Source organism: Pelophylax lessonae (assembly GCF_965119305.1).
Source record: "Pelophylax lessonae genome assembly, chromosome: 1".
Classification (NCBI taxonomy): domain Eukaryota; kingdom Metazoa; phylum Chordata; class Amphibia; order Anura; family Ranidae; genus Pelophylax; species Pelophylax lessonae.
In genome coordinates, this window is record NC_138768.1 from 116,990,275 (window position 1) to 117,003,438 (window position 13,164).

At 44.1% G+C, this 13,164-nt stretch overlaps 1 protein-coding gene across 1 annotated transcript in view; it reads right to left on the reverse strand.

The window, feature by feature from the left end:
• NLN (neurolysin) overlaps positions 1 to 13,164 on the reverse strand; it is a 154,081-nt gene that overhangs the window by 114,878 nt on the left and 26,039 nt on the right. Inside the window, exons 2-4 of the mRNA XM_082243101.1 lie at positions 4,904 to 5,160; positions 3,515 to 3,663; positions 1,616 to 1,723 (exon numbers count right to left, since the gene is read on the reverse strand). Coding sequence (XP_082099227.1) covers positions 1,616 to 1,723; positions 3,515 to 3,663; positions 4,904 to 5,160 — 514 coding nt within the window. The remainder of the gene's footprint in view (positions 1 to 1,615; positions 1,724 to 3,514; positions 3,664 to 4,903; positions 5,161 to 13,164) is intronic.

The window sequence follows — 13,164 nt, forward strand, 5'->3', positions numbered from 1 at the left end:
TGTAACCCTGCACCCTCTGGAAGGGGACACCCCTGAAGGTAGGACACAGGTTTAGGGGAGACTCTGTTGTGCACTCCTCACTGGGACCCCCCCTGCACTATACCCACACTGCAAACAGCAGGGCATGCACCTAGGGGTCTCCTACACTGGAACCCTTCCAGACTACCAGCGCGGGATACACATTATCCCAGGACCCTTACAGAGTGGGGTCTCTGCTGCATTCTCTGCCCTGAGACCCCCACCACGCTCTAGGTCCAGACAAGGGGGAAAAGGAATGGGGGAAGCCCAGCTCAGTAACGGATTTAAGGATGGGAAGAGGGAACCTGCAGGTCTGACTGTCCCTGGAGGTTACATGCCTCCATCCCAAAGAGAACCACCAAAAGGGGAGAGGGGGGACTGTTACTTAACCTTTCATGGTGCCGGTAACTCTCCAGACAGAACTCCTCCCCACCAAAGTAGGGAAGCTGTCGGCCAAGGGACTGATGCCACTCAGACCCAAGCCCGGTCGTATGCGACCCTGTGAGATGTTTAACTCGCGGACCAGCCTCTGTCTGTGAGGCTATGTCACAGCCGACCTAGCGCGTAGCTTTGGTCTGCACGTGCTCGCTGGCTGGGGTGACCACTGGATCTAGATTATCCAGCCCGTCACCCACCCCAGCAGTTTATTGTAGATCTCCCGAGAAAAAAAAAAAAAAAATGTAAGGAAGGAGAAAATTGCTAGGACCAGAGATCCCAGCCGGGAGCCTAGGTCCTTACTCCTGACTAGACAGATTAAAACTGATTACCTAGAGCAGAGAGGGGGGTTATATACCAGCTGAGGATGGCCAATAGCCAGGTGTTTTTTATTCTGCCTAGTCCTACTCCTGGAGGAGGCAATATAACCCACTAGTTATGATTTATGGAGTGCTGTGTCCATCGATGAACGAAAGAGAAAAAAGGAGTTGCACTCCTATGTTGTCACCCAGTCACCTTCACTTCCAGATGAGGCTATAAGCGGCAATGCCACCGCTCATTCTGCAGTAATGTTCCACCACATTCACCTTCAGGAAGCCTGCCCTGAGCAATGACATGCACCCTTCACTGTCTTCAGAGAGAGGATGGAGGAGATCAACAATAATAAAATGTTTAAAAAAAAGGAAGGAAGAAAGAAAGAAAGAAAGGTGAAAACAGAATTTTCTAAATGAAAAAAAAAAAAACCACAGCAATTGTTTAGGATACACCGTGCCTTGGCAAACTGCATGCCATCCAGTAAGGGTTGCATCACTACTTTAATCTCCTACTGTTGAGGATTAAAGCTTCTGCTGGCAAACTCTTCAACTGCAGTACACTGAAATTAATGCTCCGCAAATGAGGCAATTGTCAACAAGCTGCTAAATCTCTCTGTAGCAGTAGATTAAAATGGCTCCTAAAGTTTAGCCATTATTGTTCTAACGGGATGCGGTCAATATGTTCCTGTGTTTGTGCTATTGTACAATTTCCCATTTGTTATACTGTAGTTCACATACACTTAAAAAATGTTACAAGACAAAAAATAAAACTTCTTTATGTATACAACTGCATTGAAATGTTGTTAACAGATGCTATGCTTAACTGCGATTTTTCTTTCAGTACTCACACTCTGCACTTCTGGGGGAAGATGGAGTCCATTTCGTTTTCCAATCTGAACAGACTTTTCCAGATATCGCCTAACCTCCGGGCCTAGTTGTTTGAGGTCTTGCATTTGCTATAAATATTCATGAGATAAGCTTAGATTTTTACAAAATATAAAACAATTTTAGACAAATTAATCTATATGTTTTTTTATTTTATTCCAGCTAAACAACAAAAAGACACAGGAACATAATAAATCACTGGGTCCTATTCAAAAAGTGCCAAGCACTCTGATGGTAGTTCTACATAAAAGAAAAACTTAAGCAATCACAGGTGAAAGGAAAGAAAATCACTTGATTCCCCCATTAACACAGCTAGTGTTGAAGGGGGAATCCCTCCCGCAGCTCTATTGTGTATTGCGGGCAGAGAACCTTCTGGCAGAACACGATGATTACTGCTAGTGGCTATAGCTGCTGGCAGTAATCGCATGTAAAGAATCTGACAGGCTGGTTGTAAGTCGATCAATGGACCGACGTGGGTACCACCAGCCTGCCAACTGATTGAACAAATTTAAACGGTCCCTGCCAAACCGGCTGTTTTTCGCTCCATCTATGGCCGATTTTACAAGGATCCAATCAGTAAGATCCTTTCTTTATTACTCGCAATGATTTGTTATGCAGTAAAGCCTACCTTTATGTTTATCTTATAATAGATTTTTAATGAAGGTTTACAATAAAAGTTGTAATTAAAATGTATTTGCCACTACTGCTACTGTCATTATTTCACATTGGTATTGTAAAAAGTACTATAAGTGGTCATTGGGTAAAAGAAGTACATCCTAATTCACAGTATTGTCAGACTATAGACATACAGGTGGCTTTATACGTTCAGAAGAACAATGTGAAGAGAGAAAAGAAAGATAAAAGAAGGAGGAGGAGAAGAAGAAGAAATAGGGGCATCTAAATTATTGAATTGCGATGGCCAGGGCAGATAGAAAGCTAAAAATCTATTTGTTTGGGTTGAAGAAGGGCCAGTTATAAACCTCGTTTTTTTAATTTAGGTAGCAAATCTAGGGGTTACAGACCATGCCAATTTTTTCTTTTTGTACAATTTACAATGCTAGTCAATTTTACATTTTAATCTTGACAGTAGCTATGGAAATCAACGCTGTCTTCCAGTTCTGTGCTATGGATATTTTTTCATCCAGCAATATAAAAAGGAACTGAGAGTGTTTAGGGAGTTTGAATAGGTTCTATTTAGAAAGGCCACACGTGGGTAAATCATTTTTTTAAAGCCAGGAGCCTGCATTCACTATATCTAGTCTCCGACAGTACACAGAACATGGAAATGCAATTATTTTAGTAAATATAAATCTCCAAATACCTTTTCTTATCAGCAGAAGACATGAGGGAACCAAGTGCCGCCTAGACAAATCCTTGAAGTTAGGTTCGACACAGGACCACCAGGGGCCACAAATTAAAATTAATAGTTTCCCTAGAACCACTTTCCAGGCAGTCATGTATGTTTATAAGCAAAAGGAGTTCAAGGGAGCATACAACATTGAGAATCCTCCTCTCTTCCCATCAACTTGTAAGCAAATTTTTTCATATTTAGAATGAAGTGTAAAATCTTTTAATTAATGTATCCAGGTGTGTGAGAAGGAATTTGGTGTAGTCTAAAAAGGTCAGAGATGGGCATCATTGGACCAATAAATTGTCTTAGACCACCAAAAAAAGGTGGTGCAATTAGAGCCAATGAGCTTGTCATTCCATTCCAACAAGTTACATTAGCTGTTGTTGGATGACTAAAATGAACTGTTGCTTCAGTTGGTACACAATTCAAGACATATGTATTATTGTGTAAAGAAAACAAATGACATCAAAGCATGATGTGTGTGCGGTACATAACACAACGCTATACTTACATAAAAATGGAGAATACGTTTAAAAATATCCTCTCTCATAGTCATCTCAACATCAAAGTCAGAAAGTATCTTGTCAGCTAGTGTACTGGCTGACCGCAATTCCCTACTCGGGGAGACGTGCTGTGGGAAATCTAACATGGTTCTCTCCACTGTTGGGGAAAAAAAGAAAAAGAAAACTCAGGATAAATTCACAGTTAGCCTTTTAGTAGCATGCCATTTAAATGAAAGCATCTGAAAAAGAAGAAATGGTGTTACCCACAGCAACCAATAATCTTCTACTTTTTATTTCTTTATAACATGATCGAAAAAGTCAATGCCAACATACTTAATACAATAAGACACTTGGCCACTCACTAAAACTAGAGGAAAGGCGGTTTAACCTTAAAGTGCGTAAGGGGTTCTTCACTGTAAGAGCGGTAAGGATGTGGAATTCTCTTCCACAAGCAGTCGTATCAGCAGGGAGCATTGATAGTTTAAAAAACTATTAGATGGGCACCTTAGAGACCACAACATACAGGGGTATACAATGTACGGTTAAAAGCAAACACACACTATGTAACTTAAATGCTAGGCTCCACACTTTGGCAGACGATAGAATTTCATATTGATGAACATCCCCAGTGTATCCCACAATGCAATTTGGTGCATCCTTTATTAAATTGTTAAAGTGCTGCATTGCACTGTGAAATTCACTGAGGGCATTTACAAGCATCAACCTTTGGAAAGGTTGAAATACTTCAGGGGCCCGGGTTTTGGGGGGTGCTTCACAGTGACAGATTTTCTTGCAAGTTGTGCTTTTTGAAACCTTCATAAATGGTAATAATTTCAAAAGAAACGCTTAGGTCTCAGGTGTTTACCCTCCTCTGGTCCAAAATATTCTCCAGCACTGGCAATACCTGTGCAGTGGTCCCCATAGATTTGTATTGAGCCAAAGAGTGTACTGGAGACTCTAGGAGTATGGCTTCATTCAAGTCAATGGGGACTAACTGTGCAGAAGACCAATAAACACTGAAGGAGGCCTCTCCTGTCTGACAGAGGTAAGTAACCATCTGGGTAGATTAGGCTAGTGGGTTAGGGAGAACAGGCTGGTGGGAACTTTTAAAAAAGTAAACCTTTCCTTTAAATTTTTGTTACAGCAACCATTACTTGTTAGAAACTCCATGTGGGCCCCCCTAAAACTAAAAAGGTTCAAAATTTTCCCAACTCAATTCCAAAAAATAGGCTGGCGTTTGGCTTTAGTATTATTAGCAATAGAGTGTCTCAGTGAATATATGTCAAGTATATAAAAGGTTTTCCCGCTGTGGGGCTTTTCCTTCTTATTGGACAAATTTTATAAACTTGACACACTACTTCCTTTTTTGGGGTCTTTTATTAGTAGCAAAGCTTCACCTGCATATTCAAGTTCCAGATCCGCTAAGACTTTTACAGTGTTCTCATATGTGACTTCCTCTACATCCAATGCAGCCACAGCATCATAAACACTCTTTGTTCTTGCAATGAGTTCCTCCGTCCGGGTCTGGATGCTTTCTGGTGACAAGTCCCACCTCATGAGATTCCTATTGCCGGCCAGACTGGAAGCCATTCTTAGGGTTTTGGGGACATTTGAGCCCATCGTCATTTTTATGAATGTCTTGCTGCTGTATAACCTGGGATTGACATGAAAAATACTAATTAAATGTGCTTTTAATAGATAACTAAAAACAAAACATATTACATATATTACAGTTTATTACTTCTTAGTACTGGATGCATTCATTTTCTTTTTTTATATAAATAACATTTTCAACAAGTGCAGAAATTATCTGTTGATATTGCCAGATATGCAGCCCCCAATGTAATGAAGATGGACAAAGTCCCACATGAAGTCCAGCCTGGGTAACAATCTTTCCATAGATACAGTGCAAGAGTGAGTGTAGCCATCCAGGGACAAGACTTATTTTCATGATTTTCTTATGTGGGAAAGATTAAAACTAGGGATGACCGAAATGAAAATTTTGGGCCGAAACCGAAACTGAAAATGCAGGATGCCCTTGGCCGAAAACCGAAACAGAAACCGAAAATGACTTTTTCCCCCAAAAAAATTTAAAATGGATAGAACAGGGGCATACACCAAAAACAGGCAGCGACGTACACCTGTCGCTGCCACCCTGTCACAGTATATGTACTGTGATGGGTTGGCAAGAGGTTAATTTAATTACCAATGATATTTGTATTATGAAGCATGAGGGGTTAATGTATTGTCACTGCTGGTCACTCATCTATTAGTGATCGACCAGTGGCAGGTAATTAACCCCTTTGTGCTGCATTAGTGCAACTAGTATCAGTGCAACCAGTGTTAATTAACACTGATACTGTTTGCACTAATGCAGCACAAAGGGGTTAATTACCTGCCACTGGTCGATCACTAATAGATGAGTGACCAGCAGTGACAATACATTAACCCCCTCATGCTGCATAATAGAAATACCAGCTCCCCATCGCCTCAGCGTCCCCCTCCTCGGGTGTCCTTCATTCAAAAGTCCCGCCTCTGGCCGGCGGCACCGCCTCTCAATGACGTCCCTACTACGATCTGTGCATTATGAATTGACATACCAGGCGGGGGGCGGGGCGAGCGGCCGCTATAGATCTATGTGATCCTTCCCTGTCAGCTCAGCACGACTATGTGTGAATGAGAACAGAAGTGACCTGACACCGGGCGGGGGGGCGGGCGGAGCGGCCGCTATTAGCTGTAACTATGTGAGAGCTTCACTTCCCTGACAGCGGAGATACATGCCTGTCAGGGAAGTGAAGCTCTCACATAGTTACAGCTAATAGCGGCCGCTCCGCCCGCCTCCCCGCCCGGTGTCAGGTCACTTCTGTTCTCATTCACACATAGTCGCGCTGAGCTGACAGGGATAATTCACATAGATCTATAGCGGCCACTCGCCCCGCCCCCCCCGCCTGGTATGTCCATTCATAATGCACAGATCGTAGTAGGGACGTCATTAAGAGGCGGACGGCCGGCCAGAGGCGGGACTTTTAAAACCTGCCCTGCGCTGCGCCCTCCTCCTTCCCCACAGCGGCCATATTTATTTTCGGCAATGTTAACCCATTATCGGCCGAAATGAGATAGGCTCATTTCGGCCGATAATTTCAGTGCATCCCTACTGATCACTGTATTAGTGTCACTAGCAACGTCAGTCTCCCAGCCAGTGTCTGTTAGCGCCAGACTGGCCGCCACCCTAATAAAGTCACACTGAAAGTCGCTGATAACCGCCATTACAGTATAGCGTTCATAGCTGCGTAAAGTCTAGTATATCATAGTTTGTAGGTGCTATAACTTTCACAAAAACCAATTAACCACTTCTGCAGTTTTACGTCAGTACTTTGATGTTAAATACCAGTGTTATGGCAGCAGACAGTGGCCATAACCCCGATATTTTCTTACAGGGCAAGCGGTCCTCTTTCACATAGAAGTGGTCCCAGCCATTTGCTGCTGGATCACTTTTATGGGTGGCGGGAGAGGTGCACCCTCCCACCGCTTCCTAGTAGTTTTCCCCGCTTACCGGAGCCATTAGTAGCGGGGAAAACTATCCAATCCGTCCATGTCCCAGGCAGGAACTTGAGTGAGAGCAAGATGGCCCCACTTGACTCTATGGCCTTGGAGGACCGGAGCGACATCATACTTCGCTTCCTCCCAACCGCCCTAAAGGGCCCATTTTTTTTTTTTTGCTTTTTAAGGGTAGTTGTGAGATCTGAGGCCCCAGATCTTTACCCCAGATCTCACATTAAAAAGAGGACCTGCCCTGCTTATTTCTATTACAAGGGATGTTTACATTCTTGTAATAGGAATAAAAGTGATCAACAAAAATGTTTTTTTAAAGGGACAGTGTAAAAATAAAAAATAAAAAGGTAAATAAGAAAAAATAAAATAATTTAAAATACCCTGTCCCTAAGAGTTTGCGCGCAGAGGTGAAGGCATATGCAGGTCGCGCCCATATATCTAAACGGTGTTTAAACCACCTGTGAGGTATCACCGCGATTGTAGAGCGAGAGCCAGAATTCTAGCCCAAGACCTCCGCCGTAACTCTAAACTGGTAACCTGTAGAAGTTTTTAATGCGTCTCCTATGGGTATTTTTAAGTACCAATGTGTGCAAAATTTTGAAGCATTACATGTTGGGTATCTTTTTACTCGGTGTAACATTATCTTTCACATTATAGAAAAAACTGGGCTAACTTAACTGTTTTTTTATTTAAAAAAGTGTATTTTTTTCCAAAATAAATTGCGTTTGTAAGACTGCTTCGCAAATACAGTGTGACAAATTATTGCAATTATTGTCATTTTATTCTCTAGGACAGGGATTACCAAACTACAGCCCTGCAGCTGTTGCAGAACTACAACGTCCCATGAGGCATTGTAAAACTCTGACATTCACATACATGACTAGGCATAATGGGAATTGTAGTTCCTGAAAAACTGGAGGGTCGTAGTTTAAAAAAAAAATAATAATAATAATGTTTGGGGGTTCTAAGTAATTTTCTAGCAAAAAATACTGATTTTATCTTGTAAGTGTAGCACCCTACAGGTAGGTGCTAGGTAAATGTATAGTGGGCCTTGTCTGCTTAACCACTTGCCAACCGCCGCAAGTACATATGCTGCGGCGGTCAGCCCCTCACAGGCAAAGTGACGTATGGGTACGTCACTAGCCTGTAAGGCTCTGGGGAGCGAGCGCGCGCCGCCGGAGGCGTGCTGCCGCGCGGTCACGGACTCCTCCGCGCGTGTGACCGGCAGACCCGATGTCCGCCAGTCACTCTCGATCGTCGGGTGGAGAGGGAGAAAGGCAGGCGGCTGATGTAAACAAGCCGCCTGTCATTCTCCCCTGTGTAGAAACAGTGATCATACGGTTCTACTATGTAGGACCGTTGATCACTGTTCCTACAGCTCAAGCCACAGCCAATCACAGTTAGAATCACGCCCCTAGGGACACACACCACCCCTTCACTACCAGTGTCATTTTACAGCAATAGTGCATATGTATAGCACTGATTACTGCAGTAATGTCACTGGTAACCCCAAAAGTGTCAAAAATGTCAGTCAAGGGTCCGATCTGTCCGCAGTCCCGCCAAAAAAAAAAAAAAAACGCAGATCGCCGCCATTACGCGTTAATAAAAAAAACAACAAAAATGACAAAAATCTTTCCCTTTGTTGTAAACGCGATAACTTTTGCGCAAACCAATCAAAATACGCTTTTTGCGATTTTTTTTACCAAACATATGTAGCATAAAACAAATTGGCCGAAAATGTTAAAAAATTTAGAATTTTACATTTTTTTTGGGGGGGGGGGGGGGATTTCATATAAAAAAAAAGTGAAAAATATTGCTGCTTTTGCAAAATTGTCGCTCTTTTTTTGTTTATAGCGCATGATCAAAAAAAAAAAAAAATAAATTTGCACAGGTGATCAAATACCACCAAAAGAAAGCTCTGTTTGTGGGAAAAAAAGGACGTCAAATTTGTTTAGGTAGAGCGTCGCACGACCGCACAATTGTCCGTTAAAGTCACGCAGTGCCGAATCGCAAAATACCCCCTGGTCAGGAAGGGGGTAAAGTCTTCCGGGGCTTAAGTGGTTAACAGCAGGGCTGTGATTTGTTAGGTAGGGTGTCAGGGCTTCCTGATGTGCCTGCTGAGGGGAGAAGTCTCCCCACTGGCTGCTGTGAGAGGCTTCTCATAGGGCAGTGTGGGAAGCCCAATCAGGGGACACATCCAGGCTTGTAACTACCCCAGAAGGCAGATTAGGCTGCAAAGGATTCTGGGAGTGGGTATAAGTTTTGGGGAAGTGCATGGCACGGTGTCTTTGGCGGGAGCAGAGTCCCAGGAAGGAGAGTGCGGCTGTCTCTCCTCCTGTTTGAGGAAGGTGGATGTCTCGGGTGTCGCCTGAGTGTCCAGAGCGTGCTGAGTTGAGCTGAGGGGATCCGAGAGCCTGCGGAGAGAGAGAGGGGTCCAGTCCCAGGAAAGCCTACAAAGGTCGTTAGTACTGAGGATTGCCCCTGGGGGTCTGCCTGAAGTTAGAGGGGACCACTCCGGAAGAGGTTCTGGGATCCAGAGTCAGCTAGCTGTAAAGGGGGTACCTAGGCTGAGGACCCTAAGGCTACAGAGGGGTACATAGTCAGTGGACCCTGAAGAGTTTAAGTGAAAGGGGAGGAGCCTGCGGTTGGGCCCTGAATTGTACAGAGTGTGTCAGTTGCAAGTACAGCTATACAGAGTTCTACTACATACTACCTCAAGCTAGCCAAAGCGGGGGGACAGTATTCTGTGACTTCCACAGCACAGTAGTGTCAGGAGTTCTACAGTTCTCAGTCCTGGATCTTCTGGACTAATAGTCGAGGATTCAGCACTTTCGTCTTCTACAGGCTATATAGCGGTAGTGAATGTTGGCTGGCATCAAGGAAGCGCCAAGGGGCATTTTTCAAGAGCAAAGTCCCATATGTAATTAATTCAAGGCCAAGCCTCAAGGAGTATCCCACTCATTCCCTTCCCCCATCCCCTTTAAACCAAATAAAAACCACAAAGATGCCGGAGTCGTCGCTGCTTCAGTTGTCACACCCAGGGTCACAGCTCACATAGGCTGGAGAGAGTACAGGTCCTAATGGCAGACCCACATCAGGCCACAGGCCTGGAAACCTTGCTGCATAAACAGGTGTCAGAAATAGGCCTGGTCCTTAAGTGGTTAATATACACATAGAGACTTTTGTATTGGATGTGTTTTATAATAGAAAGTCGTTTTCTTTCTTTTTTTTTTTTTTTTTAAACATTTTTGTTCTTTTTTTCATTTATATAATAAAAAACCCAGTGGTGATCAGATACTGTACCACCAAAAGAAAGCTCTATTTGCGTGATATCAATTTAATTTGGGTACAGTGTTGCATGACCGCACAATCGCCAGTTAAAGTAGCACAGTGCTGAATAGCAAAAAATGCCCTGGTCATGAAGGGGATAAAACCTTTTGGAGGTCAAGTGGTTAACATTTATCCATTCAAAACAAGAGAATCGTTTGCATCAGAGTCGTAAATTGGTGAATATTTATAAAGCAAGTAAATGGTGTAAACTGGTACCATATCCCACAATCCTGCAGTCACTACTAGCCACTGATTGGTCAGAGAATCCCACCCACCCCGTTGTTATCCCACCCACTTATCTTAGTACTACTTTAGTGGAAAAGCAAACCTATACCGTACCGTACCGAACCGTTCCGACACTATACCATGCGGTACCAGCAGTGGAAAAGCAAACCGGGCCAAGCAGGGCCGAGCCGGTACTTGCAGTGGAAAAGTGCCATATCTGACTGAAAAGAGGCAAACCTTGACGATTTCTGCTTTATAAAAAGATGTGAAGAACAGTCCTAGTTGACATCTGATATTATGAACAGTTACTAATGCCTTTTGTTTTTACCAAGGTTCCCCATGAATGACTTTTCTGGTAAAATAATGAATACTAAACGCAGTGGGATAGTCTTTGGAGGAAGAGACTTCCCTTGCCTCTTTGTGTGCCATGACCAAACATATGTAAATAGCATCTGACAAGTTTATTGATCTGTGAATAATGGGCTCTGCTATATCAGCTTGCCTGTCAGAAAAGTTTCAGATTAATATCACACTTTGCTATATAATTAAAGCGGTTGTAAACCCTAGAAACAAAAAAAAAAAAAAAAAAAACCTGCAAGACAAAGGCATAATGGGCTAGTATGCATCGCATACTAGCCCATTATGTGTAACTTACCTTAGAACGAAGCCCCGACACGGACCCCCGGACATCGCTGCGGGCGCTGCCATGATCCCTCGCCGTCTCTTCCGGGTTCGGCGGCTCCGGCGCGGTGATTGGCCGGAAGAGACGGCTCCGGCGCGATGATTGGCCGGAGCCGCGATGACGTCACTCCCGCGCATTTGCGCGGGAGTGATTTTTCCGGCAAGCTCCCGGCAAGATAATTGAAGGTCCCCCCGGACCTTCAGAGCGCATGCGCCGCTCGCGCGAGCGGCTGCATGCACTGTAAATATCTCCTAAACCATGCCGGTTTAGGAGACATTATTTGTACCTACAGGTAAGCCTTACTATAGGCTTACCTGTAGGTAAAAGTGTCAAAAAGCGGGATACTACCGCTTTAAGCAGTAAAAGACATTTGCTGGTCATCAAAGTCTATGTGAACCCTTATTATGAACTTCTCATTTGCTCGCTTTTGATCCATTATATCAGTGAAAGCATTTTGTTATATCAGTTCAGTAATGTTCCGTTCTCAAAGCTGCGTGATTTCCAATGACTTTCATGCGACCTTTACACTCTATGGCACCCAAGTCGCTTACATGTAGTGCAGGAACCTTTTTTGGAGTCGCAGCAATTAAAATGGTGGCCATTGAAATAAAGGAATTTTTGTAAAATCTTACCTGTAAAATTCCTTTCTCTGAGTCCTCCGACAGTCGCCGCCTCTTCATATTCGTCACAATGGGGTATTAGACTTTGCTCCGAAGGAGTAGCTAGGCAACAGAATATGTTAACATTAAAGCTTTTAACATATCCCACCCTCAAGGGGTGGTCCCCTCAGTCAATACCCTCCTACTTCCTGCAACCATATCTCAGTTTCAGTGGAAAAGCAGTAGAGTATACAACCAAACCCCAAAAGAGGGGCGGGGGCGGCGACTGTCGGAGGACTCAGAGAAAGGAATTTTACAGGTAAGATTTTACAAAAATTCCGTTTTCTCTTACGTCCTCCGACAGTCGCCGCCTCTTCATATTCGTCACAATGGGGACGCCCCAAAGCAGTGCAAACATGAGGGGTGGGAAACGCATCCGCGCCGTAAGGCAACGCAGTCTCCGCATTAAAGAAAGGAACCTTACCAAAGGAAGGAAACCAGCTGGGCAACAGGAAAAAAACTTGCTCAACAGGAGCAACAACCCAGGAAAAACAAATAACCAGGGGATAAAAAACGTATCCCAACAGCCAGGGGTCCCAACAAGGGACCCTAGGGAACTGCCGCACTAAGAACCTTGCGGCCAAAGGAAGCATCCGCCGATGCCTGAACATCTACCTTGTAGAATTTTGTGAAAGTGTGTACGTTCGACCAGGTTGCCGCCTTACACACCTGGGCTACAGAAGCCCCATGACGACAGGCCCAAGACGTACTCAGAGATCTAGTAGAGTGCGCCTTCACAGGCATAGGGGGAACTTTCCCCTGCAAGACATATGCCTGTTCAATGGTCTGCCTGATCCATTTGGCGATGGTAGAGGCCGACGCCGCCATGCCCTTCCGAGGACCCTCTGGAAGAACAAACAAAGAATCCGTCTTTCGAAAAGACTTAGTCGATTTAAGGTAAACCCTAATCGCCCGAACATCCAAAGAATGCAGCCTCACCTCTTTCGGATGTTTAGGCTTCGCGCACAGCGAAGGCAAGACAATATCCTCATTGAGATGGAATTCCGAAACTCGCTTCGGAAGAAAAGAAGGATTAGGTCGCAAGACCACCTTATCCAAGTGAATAACCAGATACGGAGACTTGCAGGACAAAGCCGCCAGCTCCGACACTTTGCGAGCCGAAGTGATCGCAACCAAAAAGGCGACCTTTTTGGACAACATAGACAACGAGATCTCCCTGATCTGTTCAAAAGGAGCACGTTGTAACACA